The 11,017-nt window shown below is 38.7% G+C and overlaps 1 protein-coding gene across 1 annotated transcript in view; it reads left to right on the top strand.

Moving 5' to 3' along the window:
• Positions 1–11,017, top strand: part of TRIM37 (tripartite motif containing 37) — a 37,962-nt gene that overhangs the window by 15,317 nt on the left and 11,628 nt on the right. The window contains exons 7-16 of the mRNA XM_009323816.1: positions 645–712; positions 2,911–3,035; positions 4,401–4,451; positions 4,894–4,975; positions 6,600–6,676; positions 7,157–7,336; positions 8,063–8,177; positions 8,407–8,619; positions 9,024–9,160; positions 9,851–9,948. Coding sequence (XP_009322091.1) covers positions 645–712; positions 2,911–3,035; positions 4,401–4,451; positions 4,894–4,975; positions 6,600–6,676; positions 7,157–7,336; positions 8,063–8,177; positions 8,407–8,619; positions 9,024–9,160; positions 9,851–9,948 — 1,146 coding nt within the window. The remainder of the gene's footprint in view (positions 1–644; positions 713–2,910; positions 3,036–4,400; positions 4,452–4,893; positions 4,976–6,599; positions 6,677–7,156; positions 7,337–8,062; positions 8,178–8,406; positions 8,620–9,023; positions 9,161–9,850; positions 9,949–11,017) is intronic.

Below are 11,017 nucleotides of genomic sequence, written 5' to 3'. Positions count from 1 at the left end.
GGGACGTCATGCTCAGTACAGAAACTGGGGGAAAGCTGGCCGGGGGGGGCTGCTGCTCGGGGACTGGCTGGGCATCGGTTGGTGGGTGGTGAGCAGTTGCATTGTGCATCACTTGCTTTTGTATATTCTTTTTATTATTATTTTTTGTTGTTGTTATTTTATTTCAATTATTAAACTGTTCTTATCTCAACGCACGAGTTTTCTCACTTTTACTCTTCCAATTCTCTCCCCCATCCCACCGGGGTGGGGGGGGGAGTGAGCAAACAGCTGTGTGGGGCTCAGTTGCCGGCTGAGGTTAAACCACAACAGCTTGTCTGGGTGAGAGCGAATTCAGTGAAGTCAAACCTTTTTTTTGGTACAAAAAAGCACCCCAAAACAACAAACCTGCCATTTCTGGGACAGTATTTCATTACTGTCTTAACCTCAAGTGAGTTCTTCACTACAGCTCTAATTAAAAACGCAGGCTTGCTTTTAAAATGCTTTCTCAGTCAACCTTGGTATATTTAGAAATCCTTTACCTTAGTAGGTTCTGGGGCAGCTTCCAGGTTAAAAAAAAAAAAAAGGAGGAAAAAAAAAGCTCAGTTTCTTAAAATCCAGTGTGTATGTCTCTTTTTCTTTAAACATGTCGTCTTTTCTTTAAACAGGTCAAAAGACATCACTTACTCAAGAAACTGAACTTCTGGAATCCCTGCTTCAAGAAGTAGAACATCAGGTGATTATGAAAAGAGCTGAAATGCTGTGTTACATAGATCCCTCCTCAGTCGGCCTTTCTTATTAGTTTATGTATTTTTAAACTAGTAGTTGATGGATATTTCTTGCGGGTATCTTTTCGTTTAAGTGGCCTTAGGTTGCACAATTTCTTCTTAAAAACAAGTATGTCTTCTAGAAATAATGAAAATTGTTCTCTTCTGTTGCTTGAAAAACTAGTACAGGGATTAATAGCAATATATAAAACTACAGTTAAGTGTTTGTTTAAGGTAACTTAGCATTTAGATGGTGTGGGTAGATTGTTAGTCCTGCTGCTGCCAACTGCATATGAATAGCGGTGGCTATAAATGGAGAATAAACAGAAATGTTCTGTTTCTCTTTGTGCTTTTGAGGAAAACCGAACTGGTTCTAGTTCTTTTATTCCTCTCCACCTGTCTTTCCAAGAAGATGACATGGTATCACTTTTTTCATCTTGCTTCTTGCTATGTAAGTTCAGCTTTTGTAAATGAAATATTCAAGTTCTGCAGAGCTTGATTGTACGTGCCCTGAACAACGTCTGCTTGCTCTGAGGAAATGGAAGGGTTTTCTTCCTTCAAGCATTACTGCATCCAGTAATTACCTTTCAGCAGAGTTTGACGTTTTAGGTTGGGGGCTAAGCTTCTTTGAGTGATGCCTCTTGTCCTGTATTCCTCTTTCATTCCTTGCACTGCTTTTAATTCAGTAAGAATGCTAAGCTGGCTTTATCACCAGATCAGCAATTATCATGTTGTTCTTGCGCTTCAGTTGATTATTTCATACCTATGATGGGATGTCTTAGTTGAAGAATCGATGACATCAGGAGGATGAGTGCTCCTCCATACCATGCATCAGCGTATTTTTTTTTGTCTGTTTGCTGAGAGCTCTCTGTGTATAGATCATTCAGAAATTACTGTGTTGCAGCCCAAATGAGGACCTTCTAAATCCTGAATAGCAGTGCCTATGCAACTGCAGATCAGCTTCTCTTTTGCAGGAAAAAATCAAACCATTAAAATAGTTACAAATTGGTGCTAGTGAAACATGTCCTCTTCTCCCTCCAAAATCAGAGGAAAACTTACTAACTAAAAAAAATTGTGAGAAGATGCAGATATCTGGCAACAGTGTAGGTCTCCACTGGTTGTTTAAAGTCATCATATATGTCTTTGTCAAGAGAGGCTTTGAATTTCATATTCTTTTTCTGGAAGTAATAGAATTATTTGAAGAACTCATAGCGAAAATGTGACTTTTTAAAATGTACATATTAGTCTCACTTAAGCCTGACAGAAAGTTTGAAATGTAAGTGTAAGATATGTTTTTCCAATGTTTAAAGTATAAATAAGAAGCAGAGTAGATTTGTCTCCTTTAGTAAAGAGGTTTAGAAAATACAGTACTAGCTATTCAAGGAACATGTAAGATTAGATTTTATTTTATTTTTTTCAGATTTTGAAAAGACCTTTGTTATTACACTGGTTTTGTAAGATACCTCGAATGAAGTGGATTGAAGTGGGTTTTTTGGCCTGCTATTGAAGATAATATAGGCTTCGTTTTGTTCAAATTGGGATGAACAAAAAAAAGTATGGTGCTTGGCAAGACGGCAGTAAAGGAATAACTAAAATGTAAAAGAGCTATCTAATGTCACAGGAGCTTGTATCGCTGTGTTGTGATGTATTTGAGGAAATTTTCCCAATGTCTAATTAAGCGTCCTTTCCAGATTGATTTACTTTATTGTTGTGTAAACACAGTAATAGATGTGACTTGGTATTAATCGAACATCTTATATATAAATAAGTTTAACCTAAGTGAAGTACACAGTAGTTGCTGTAGCTTTCATTGTGGAATTTGGCAGAGTCTTAAATATTCAGGACTTAATGGGTTGCACAGACTTTGGAGTGAGACAGAATATCTATTTTAATTTCCTAACAGAAATTTTAGAACATACGACCATTGGCTATTGTAGGCAAATTCTTAGTCTTAAGAGCTGACAGTTTCATGGGAAATAAAACCCAAACAAGCGTCAAAAAAACCAACCCCAAAACAATCCAAGCTTCATTTTACATTGCATTGTGGGTAATCTTTCTGAAGCTGTGAGATGTGCAATTTATTTGTTTAAAAACAAAAGTGGACAAAACCTATGGTTTCTACTAATGACATAAGGGTTTTTTTTCTTTCTTGTTTTTTTCCATGTAGTTACGATCGTGCAGTAAAAGTGAATTGATATCCAAAAGTTCAGAGATCCTGATGATGTTCCAGCAGGTTCATCGGAAGCCTATGGCCTCGTTTGTCACTACTCCTGTCCCGCCAGACTTCACGAGGTAAGCATTGCATTTCCTTTCTGTTGTAGTTTGAACTTGAAAGCCATCTTATGAAGGTTTGTTTTGCTTGTTAAAAAATGTTTAACTCAGAGGAGAGTATCTCTTTCCCATTTTACTGTACCACTGTATGGAGGAGGATGTTGTGGTGAGTGTGGGAGGTAGATGTATTCTTACGTGTGTCAGCCTTTTGTAAAACTGGGACGGGAGAGTACCACTGTGTTTTAACGTGGGTTTGAAAGAGTGGATGATAGGATGGATAGGTTGCTGGAGAGCTCGCCTGATACCCACCTATAGCGAAGGGGAGTCATACTTCTCAGCTATATGAGCAGCGGTAATCTGGGGGGTAACATGATTCTGTCCGTTTCTGTGTTAAACTTGCTATCTCTGACTGAATTTGGGTCCATGCTTATACACCGACAACGATAAACTGCTTAACTTACTCTTCTTAGGAACCTATGCCGCAAATAGGCTTTTCTGTTCCAGCAGGGCTTATTTTATGTCTGTAGTCCTTGCTGGGGAGTCAGGACAGTGGGTTCCAGCTGACAATTTTTTTCTTTTTTACACTTAGTTTACCGATTTGTCCTTTTTTCTCTTATTATTGGGTCATTCAGTATATAATTGCAAGGCTCTCATGAGATGCCTCTGCAGGTCACCTTAATTCAGAATATATAGCCAAAATCACTTCATAACACAATTCTTCATAAAGAGAGTGCTGCTGGTGCTGGGTACTGAGGAAGACTGTTGACAGTTTAGGCTAGCTGGCTAAAAAGTGTCTCCAAAAAATTGAAAGTAGAAGTCATCTTAGAAGAATTCCTCAAATCATTTTGTGTTCTCTAGCAAGAATCAGTTTGGCTTGCTTCTAAATGCAATCTCAAAACTATTGTCCTGACATGTTTTCTGAAAAGAATAAATGCATCTCTGAGGAGAGTTTAAATCTGAATATTCATTTTCCAATGGCAGTAAGTTATCTCCTGCTCTGAAACACAAATCATTTAAGCTTTGTACTTTCAGCCATGAAATAGTTTCATCCTTTCTAGAACTACCAAGGAGACTTACGTTAAAAATTCACCATATTAAGAGATTATTAGCCATCACAGGTAAAACGGAAACTCATCTTAAATACTTCCGGTTGCTCTTCCCTTCCTAACATAAAATATTTGTTTTATTGTGTGATACCACATGGAGAGGTACTGGGGAGAAGGCTTGTAAATGGAACTTTCGGAAGTGCTGAAATAACTGAGTGTAGTCCTAGTGAATTTTAGTGGCTCTGGTGACCTAAATAATCTTAAGTGCTTCCAAAAGTTGGGATTTTTAACGTCATGTTATTCAACTCTAATATATTTATTTTTTTCCGCCTCTCCCCAGTGAATTGGTTCCAGCCTATGACTCAACTACGTTTGTCTTGGAAAACTTCAGGTAAGAATGTATCTTAAATTACTGTGAATATCGGGAAGCTTTTTCCGTTTCTTCTATACATGAGTAGTATCCTTGAAAACACAGAATAGTCTCTACAGAAAACTGTTAGATACGAACCAAGCTGTAGCAATTCAATCAAAAATCTCTTGTTTACCAGGAGAACAACAATTACCCCTAGCTAAACTTTTAGCTAAAAAGACTTTCCATGATAAAGGCAAACTACTTATTTTTCTTTTTAAAAAAGATTGAATAATTTTGCAAGGAATACATATATTTGTACGGTCACTTAACATTTTGCATGGGCGTCATATGCTGCTCTATGCTCTGTGCAGCAAGAAGGATAGTTCTAGAGTGTAAGAGTGCCAGTGTATATGCAGCTTCCTGTTTCACGGAGGGTTTTGCTTTGTCCCAATAGCAAATGTTTTTTCTCCTTTCTCAATAGTACGTTGCGTCAGCGAGCAGATCCTGTTTACAGTCCACCTCTTCAAGTGTCAGGACTTTGCTGGAGGTTAAAAGTTTATCCAGTGAGTTACATTTTCAACTAGAGTTGTTATCCCATCCAAAACACTTAACCAGCATTCGTATGCTTCGCTCATAAGGAAACATCAGTTAGTTTCTTCTCATGTTGTATATAAAAAGCCGCACGAAAAGAACGTAATAAGATTGCAGAGTTGATCACCAGCCATTGGAGTATTCCCTCTCTGCCTCCAGATAACCAGCATGAACATTCTCACTGTAGTTAATCTGGGTAATTTAAAAGCAATTAAAAATGGGTCTTACAGATATGCCATAGCAACTTTAATAGGCATTTTTAATGTTTGTCGGAGCGGTTTTTGCAGATGTCTCTTGCAGAACTGAGGTCTGTAATAACTTACCGTATTTGTGTTTATGAATAAGCCTTATTTGGGAAGCTGGGAGGAGGGCAAGGTATTAGTTGAAAGGGAATCTGGTTTACGGTGTGTCCAGTTCTCAAATGCTGACATTAAAACGTGTGTATTGTACTAATGTCCTTTCAGTGGGCTGAATATTCAGATTTCAGAAACAGTGTCTCTGTCAGTGTTGGAATGTTAACCCATGAGGTCAGACCCTTTTACGGTCCGCTAGTCTGGCCAGTGCTTCCAGGAAGCTCTGGCTGCTACTACAGCTGTGTTTGGAGAAATATGTGTTTAGTGGTGGAGTACGAGTTTTGTTTGTTAGTGATTTACATGGCGTCTTCAGAGAACTGGAGCAATCTGTTAAGCCCACGTATGCACGGAACTGTATTCTTGCAATGCAGAGGTGGACCCCTGTGTAAGTTTTCAGAGTATTGTAAATTGAGGATTGACTACATAAGGTGTGCTGTCAGAAGGCATTAAAATTTATTTTTTAAATGGTAAGTGGAAATGTTTCTTCAACCTAGAGGATTCAAGTTGAGCCATTCTTCATCCTTGATTAAGGTGAGTATGATGGAGGTTTTGCCATATTTTTTTCTTGATTTCTGGTGATTCTAATATTGTTTCTCAGTTAACTGGCCTAACTTTTTCATGTTGCATGTTTTTTCTAAAGAAATTGCTCTTCTTTCAAAAATTAAGTGGCTTTGAAATGCAGCTGTATGTAAAAATATTTCAGAACTAATGTTTAACCGGGGGGGGGAGTGGGCGAGCGGCTGTGTGGTGCTTAGTTGCCGGCTGGGGTTAAACCACGACAGCTGTTTTCACGTTGAGAGTTTGAGAAGAATTGGACTGTAATAAACCGATGAGTAGATTTTATGAGCTTTTTTTATTGCTTTTTCTATATGTTAAATTAATGTTTTTCCAATACATTGACAAGTGTTTGTCTACTCAGTCTGCCACTTAATTGAACTCCTAAAATGCTAATAGAGTAACTAGAGCTCTGTTTTGAGATTTATATCTGAGATACCAATACTAGAGTGCATATGTGCTCCCAGATGCAAACTCTGTTGATTCAAGTTACAGTAAGAGTTCTAGGTCAGAGAAGACTAAAAATCAAAACTGTAGCATACAAAGTAGACTACTGCTACAAATTCTGTATTGATTGAAGCTGTTTTCTAAACTTCACGAGTATATCGAGGTGTTTTGTTTTTTGTTTTTTTCTGGTTTTTGCTTTCTTTTTTTAATTAATTTCTCTCTCTATTTTGTTTGTTTCAAGGATGGAAATGGAGTAGTACGGGGCTACTACCTGTCTGTGTTCTTGGAGCTGTCAGCTGGATTGCCGGAGACATCCAAGTAAGCAAACCTGTAGTAAGAGCAGCCGTTCTTTTTTTTCTATTAGCAAAGCATCTAGAGAGGTCTGCAAAGAATGACCTCAAGTTCTGTAGTGTTGCTAGGGACTGATGCAGAGCACCCTTGAAAAGAACAGTGAGACTTCTGTTGTCCATTGAGCTTTGAGTCGTGCCCAAAGATAGTATTTTAAAGTTGTTATTCAGTGGCTTTCTCGAGATAAAAAGCAAGCTGGCAAAACAACCGATAAGAGTATCCGCCTCCTAGTATTCAATCCTAGAGTTGGTTTACCGCTCTGCTCCCTATTACTACTTTCTTCCCCCTTGTACTCTTTATAGAAGTGTTTGGTAAAATTTTTAAGACTGATTCACCTCTTCAGCTGGGCATGCAAGCCTCCCAGGAGGTGCAGTTCTGTTAAACTTGACGCATTCGGCAATCCGGACATCTTTGTTTTGGTATTAATACCTGTGATCTTCCCCTGCGTAGGTATGAGTACCGTGTAGAAATGGTTCACCAGTCCACCAACGATCCCACTAAAAACATAATTCGAGAGTTTGCCTCCGATTTTGAAGTTGGAGAATGCTGGGGTTACAACAGATTCTTCCGTTTAGACTTGCTGGCCAATGAAGGCTATTTAAACAGGCAAAATGACACTGTGATCCTAAGGTAAGGAAGACAACTTAGCACGGTTCTTTTCTGCTATCATTTCACAAAGTGTCACACCTGCTACTGAAATAGGAAATAATTAAGTAGTTGAATTTAAAATAATTGTGACATGTTTTGTCATAAATGGATTTCACTGTCATAAGCTTTAAAGAGGAAAATGTGCTGAAGGGAGTTGTGGAAACTTTAAGTACATCTCTTTCTTTGAGAAGTAGCTCTGCTTGACACTAATGAGTCTGGGTTGCAGATCTGTGGCTAATGGAATTCAAGGAAAAGGATTTTTTTTTTTCTCCCTCTTTAGAAACAGTTGTAGTGAGCATAGGAGAGCTTTGGGAACGAAGGAAGTCTGTAACGTAAGAGAACTGATACTGTCAATAGAAATTGCAATGTTATGACAAAATACAGAAGCTTTATCCATCTACTTCAAATATTCTCTGTACAGTCCTACTCTTGCTCCTGTTTAATGCTTTGTAGTGTGTGAATTTTTTTAGTGTTGGTTTGTGAAGATAACCACCTCTCACGTAACTGCCTCTCCTACAATAAAATTAACTGTTGCCATTCAGTGCGTTGGGGATACTGAGTATAGAAGTACATGTCGTCTGTGAAGTTTATTTCATCACTAGATTTCAGGTTGTCTGATGTTCTTATGCAGGGCTTTTAGGATTTGGGGGGACGACCAAAAAAAAAAAAAAAACCAAACCCAACCCCTTTTGAAATGTTCCTTTGAAGGTTCCAAGTGCGCTCACCAACCTTCTTCCAAAAGTGCCGAGATCAACACTGGTACATTGCTCAATTGGAAGCAGCTCAGACAAGTTATATCCAACAAATAAATAACCTTAAAGAAGTAAGTGGGATGTATATTAATGTAAAATCACCTTTTACTGACCAGTCATTACCTGTTTGAGGTTACAGTGTTCGTGTTTGACAATTGTGTGTGTTTGTTGCTATTGGTAGTTTTGGTATTGGCGTAACTAAACTAGCACATATGCAAGTCAACAAACTTACTTGATTTGATGATGATGCTCCATTGTCATCTTCTACGTATACTTTTGTGTATCCTTCTAATATTTAAGAGGCTTGCGATTGAACTTTCCCGGACTCAGAAATCACGAGGCATTTCACCTCCAGACACTCATCTTAGTCCCCAGAATGATGATGGTCCAGAAACAAGAGCAAAGAAATCTGGACAAAGCACTGAAGTACTACTTGAGAATGTTGCTGCTCCAGGATTAGTGCGAGACAGCAAAGAGGAGGAGGAAGAGAAGATCCAGCATGAAGACTTTAACGTAGGAATTGTCTTTTTCCTGCCTCTTTGTTTATGTATAGCTCTTTATGACAGCATAGCAGTAGAATCATAAGTGAACTTCTGAATTGTAAATTAGATTTATTATCCTCTGTGTGGAAATAGGAGATAACACACTCGAGAGCTAGCAGCTAGAGGTGACGCTAGACAGATGTTCCAGAACAGAGCTGATAGATCCCACCACAAAAAAGTTTCCAAGTTGCAGCTGAAAAATCCAACTTCTCTGTTTGTTACCAGCTTTTATTGTGCTTTGAGACCCTCCTAACTCCTGTATAATAGTGTGACACTCTGGGGAGAGAGAGTTTCTGCTCATAGCTTTTGGTGAATGCATCAAAGCGCAACTGAAATGTTTCTTCTTTATAAAGGCTTGTTCTGTGTTTCCTATAGCATGAGCTCTCTGATGGTGACTTGGATATAGATCTTGCTGGAGAAGACGAGGTGAACCACCTTGATGGTAGCAGCTCTTCAGCTAGTTCGACAGCAACCAGTAACACTGAAGAAAATGATATTGATGAAGAAACTATGTAAGTAACTTAAAATGCCTTTCAGATCATCACCGTGTCTCCCAGGGTAATCATCCTAATTCCAGTGGAAGCTGATTCATTTGCTGTATCACAGTTATGATGTGTGGGGGATCCCAGTGCAATGTGAGGGTGTTTCCTATACTGGAAACAACATGAACCAGTACAGTTAACGCTAAACATTGAATTTTTGGTCAGCTAGTTACTATCTTTCCGATCTCTTCATTTATTTTAGTGTTGTATTCTGTCTTTGGCAAGTGATAGTCTGTGAAGGTTCTTTCCCAAAACACTCGTGAAAAAATCTTTCTACACTGTAACGAAAGAGAGGTTTGGTATTAGGAAGTGTTGTAGTAGTAGGAGAGTGATAATAAAGACTTAAACTTCTTAGCTGAGATGGTAATGTCAAATCCTAGAATCTTCATTTAAAACATGAGAATGTGTTGTAACACATACAAATATAGAATTTACAGGATCAGATTTTACAGTCTAGATACGTATGACACTTTTGGACTCTTGGTTAGTGAGTCAGTCATTTAACTAACACACTTTGATTTGCTCAGTTTGTGAAGTTTGGAATGCAGAAAATACTATTTACAGTGCTTCATGTTGTTTTCAAGGTGCCATAAGGTTTAACAAGAGCTGACAGAAGCTAATAATTGTATTCTCCTTTTTCCACCCCAATCATCACCTCAGGTCTGGAGAAAATGACGTGGAATATAGCAGTAATATGGAGTTGGAAGAAGGAGATCTCATGGAGGATACTGCAGCCGCTGCTACTCCTGGAGCATCAGGTATGAAAAACAGCCTTCAGAATTCCCGTTTATGCGAAACGCTGCTGGATTCCTTCCCTTGTTCTTCTTGGAAGCAACACCAAGCTGCGCGTTCTGCAGGCATTTCTATTTTTGGAAATGCTGCATCATGTGGTTTGTACTGATTATTGCAGTGTAGCAGAAATATCTCATTGGTTCAATAAAAAAAAAGGGGGGGGTTATCTTCTGAATGTGCTTGTTTAAAAAGGTACCTAAGTTTGGAGAGAGGCTTTTCTGCCTCTTTGAAACCCCTTCCATTCTGGCTGGAAGTAGAGCGACAAGAAATTTTTATGATGTCGGTGTGGCCTCTGAAGGCGTGACACATTCCCTTAGGTTTTAGTGCACTGTAAAACCTGAAGTATGTGGAGGGAATGAAGTAAAGAATCCTTGCAAGTCAAGCAGAAATATATTTGAAATGCAATAACGAAAAGGTGCTCTAGGATTTCTTGCAGCCTAGAGATGATTATAGCCCAAGTTAGCCATGGGTTAATAAGATTCTGAAAGAAATCTAGGTATATTGAATATAAGTATGTTTATTTATGGCAAAGATATCAGAAGTGGCATTCACTGGAAGTGGTATTTATGCTGCTGTGGAAATCTGCTAGCGCTTGAAAGACAGGATTCTTTAGCTGTCCTGCTTTTAGCTGCTGTTTCAAAACTTCTTGAAAATTTCTTGTGAGCGAGGAAGTTGAGGGACATGTCTGTTTCCTTCTGACAGGACAGCCTTTAGAATGGGAGCACAGTGGCCGTAGGAACAGCATTTATTTACGAGCTTTTAGAAAGTAATTTTTAACCGCGTTTGTAAAAGCTGACACGATCTCTTTGCTTGAGCTTCTTGCACTTACCTGCTTGCACTATTTTTCCAGTCTGAATGTTACTAGTGTCACCTGTCTGTGTTGGAAGGGAGTTGTACTGAACTGTACAATTCTAATCTCGCAGATCTAACTATTTTCTGTGAAGACTCTCTTCATCTTTTGAGTGCCTTGGCCACTGTGTGATGGGAACATCATAACACAGAGCAGAACTCAACTAAAGATCCCCCCCCCTTCAT

The sequence above is a fragment of the Pygoscelis adeliae genome, unplaced genomic scaffold, assembly GCF_000699105.1.
Source record: "Pygoscelis adeliae isolate BGI_AS28 unplaced genomic scaffold, ASM69910v1 Scaffold290, whole genome shotgun sequence".
In the NCBI taxonomy this organism is placed as follows: domain Eukaryota; kingdom Metazoa; phylum Chordata; class Aves; order Sphenisciformes; family Spheniscidae; genus Pygoscelis; species Pygoscelis adeliae.
Note: the sequence above shows the minus strand (reverse complement) of the source record. Positions and strands in the feature narration are given on the sequence as shown.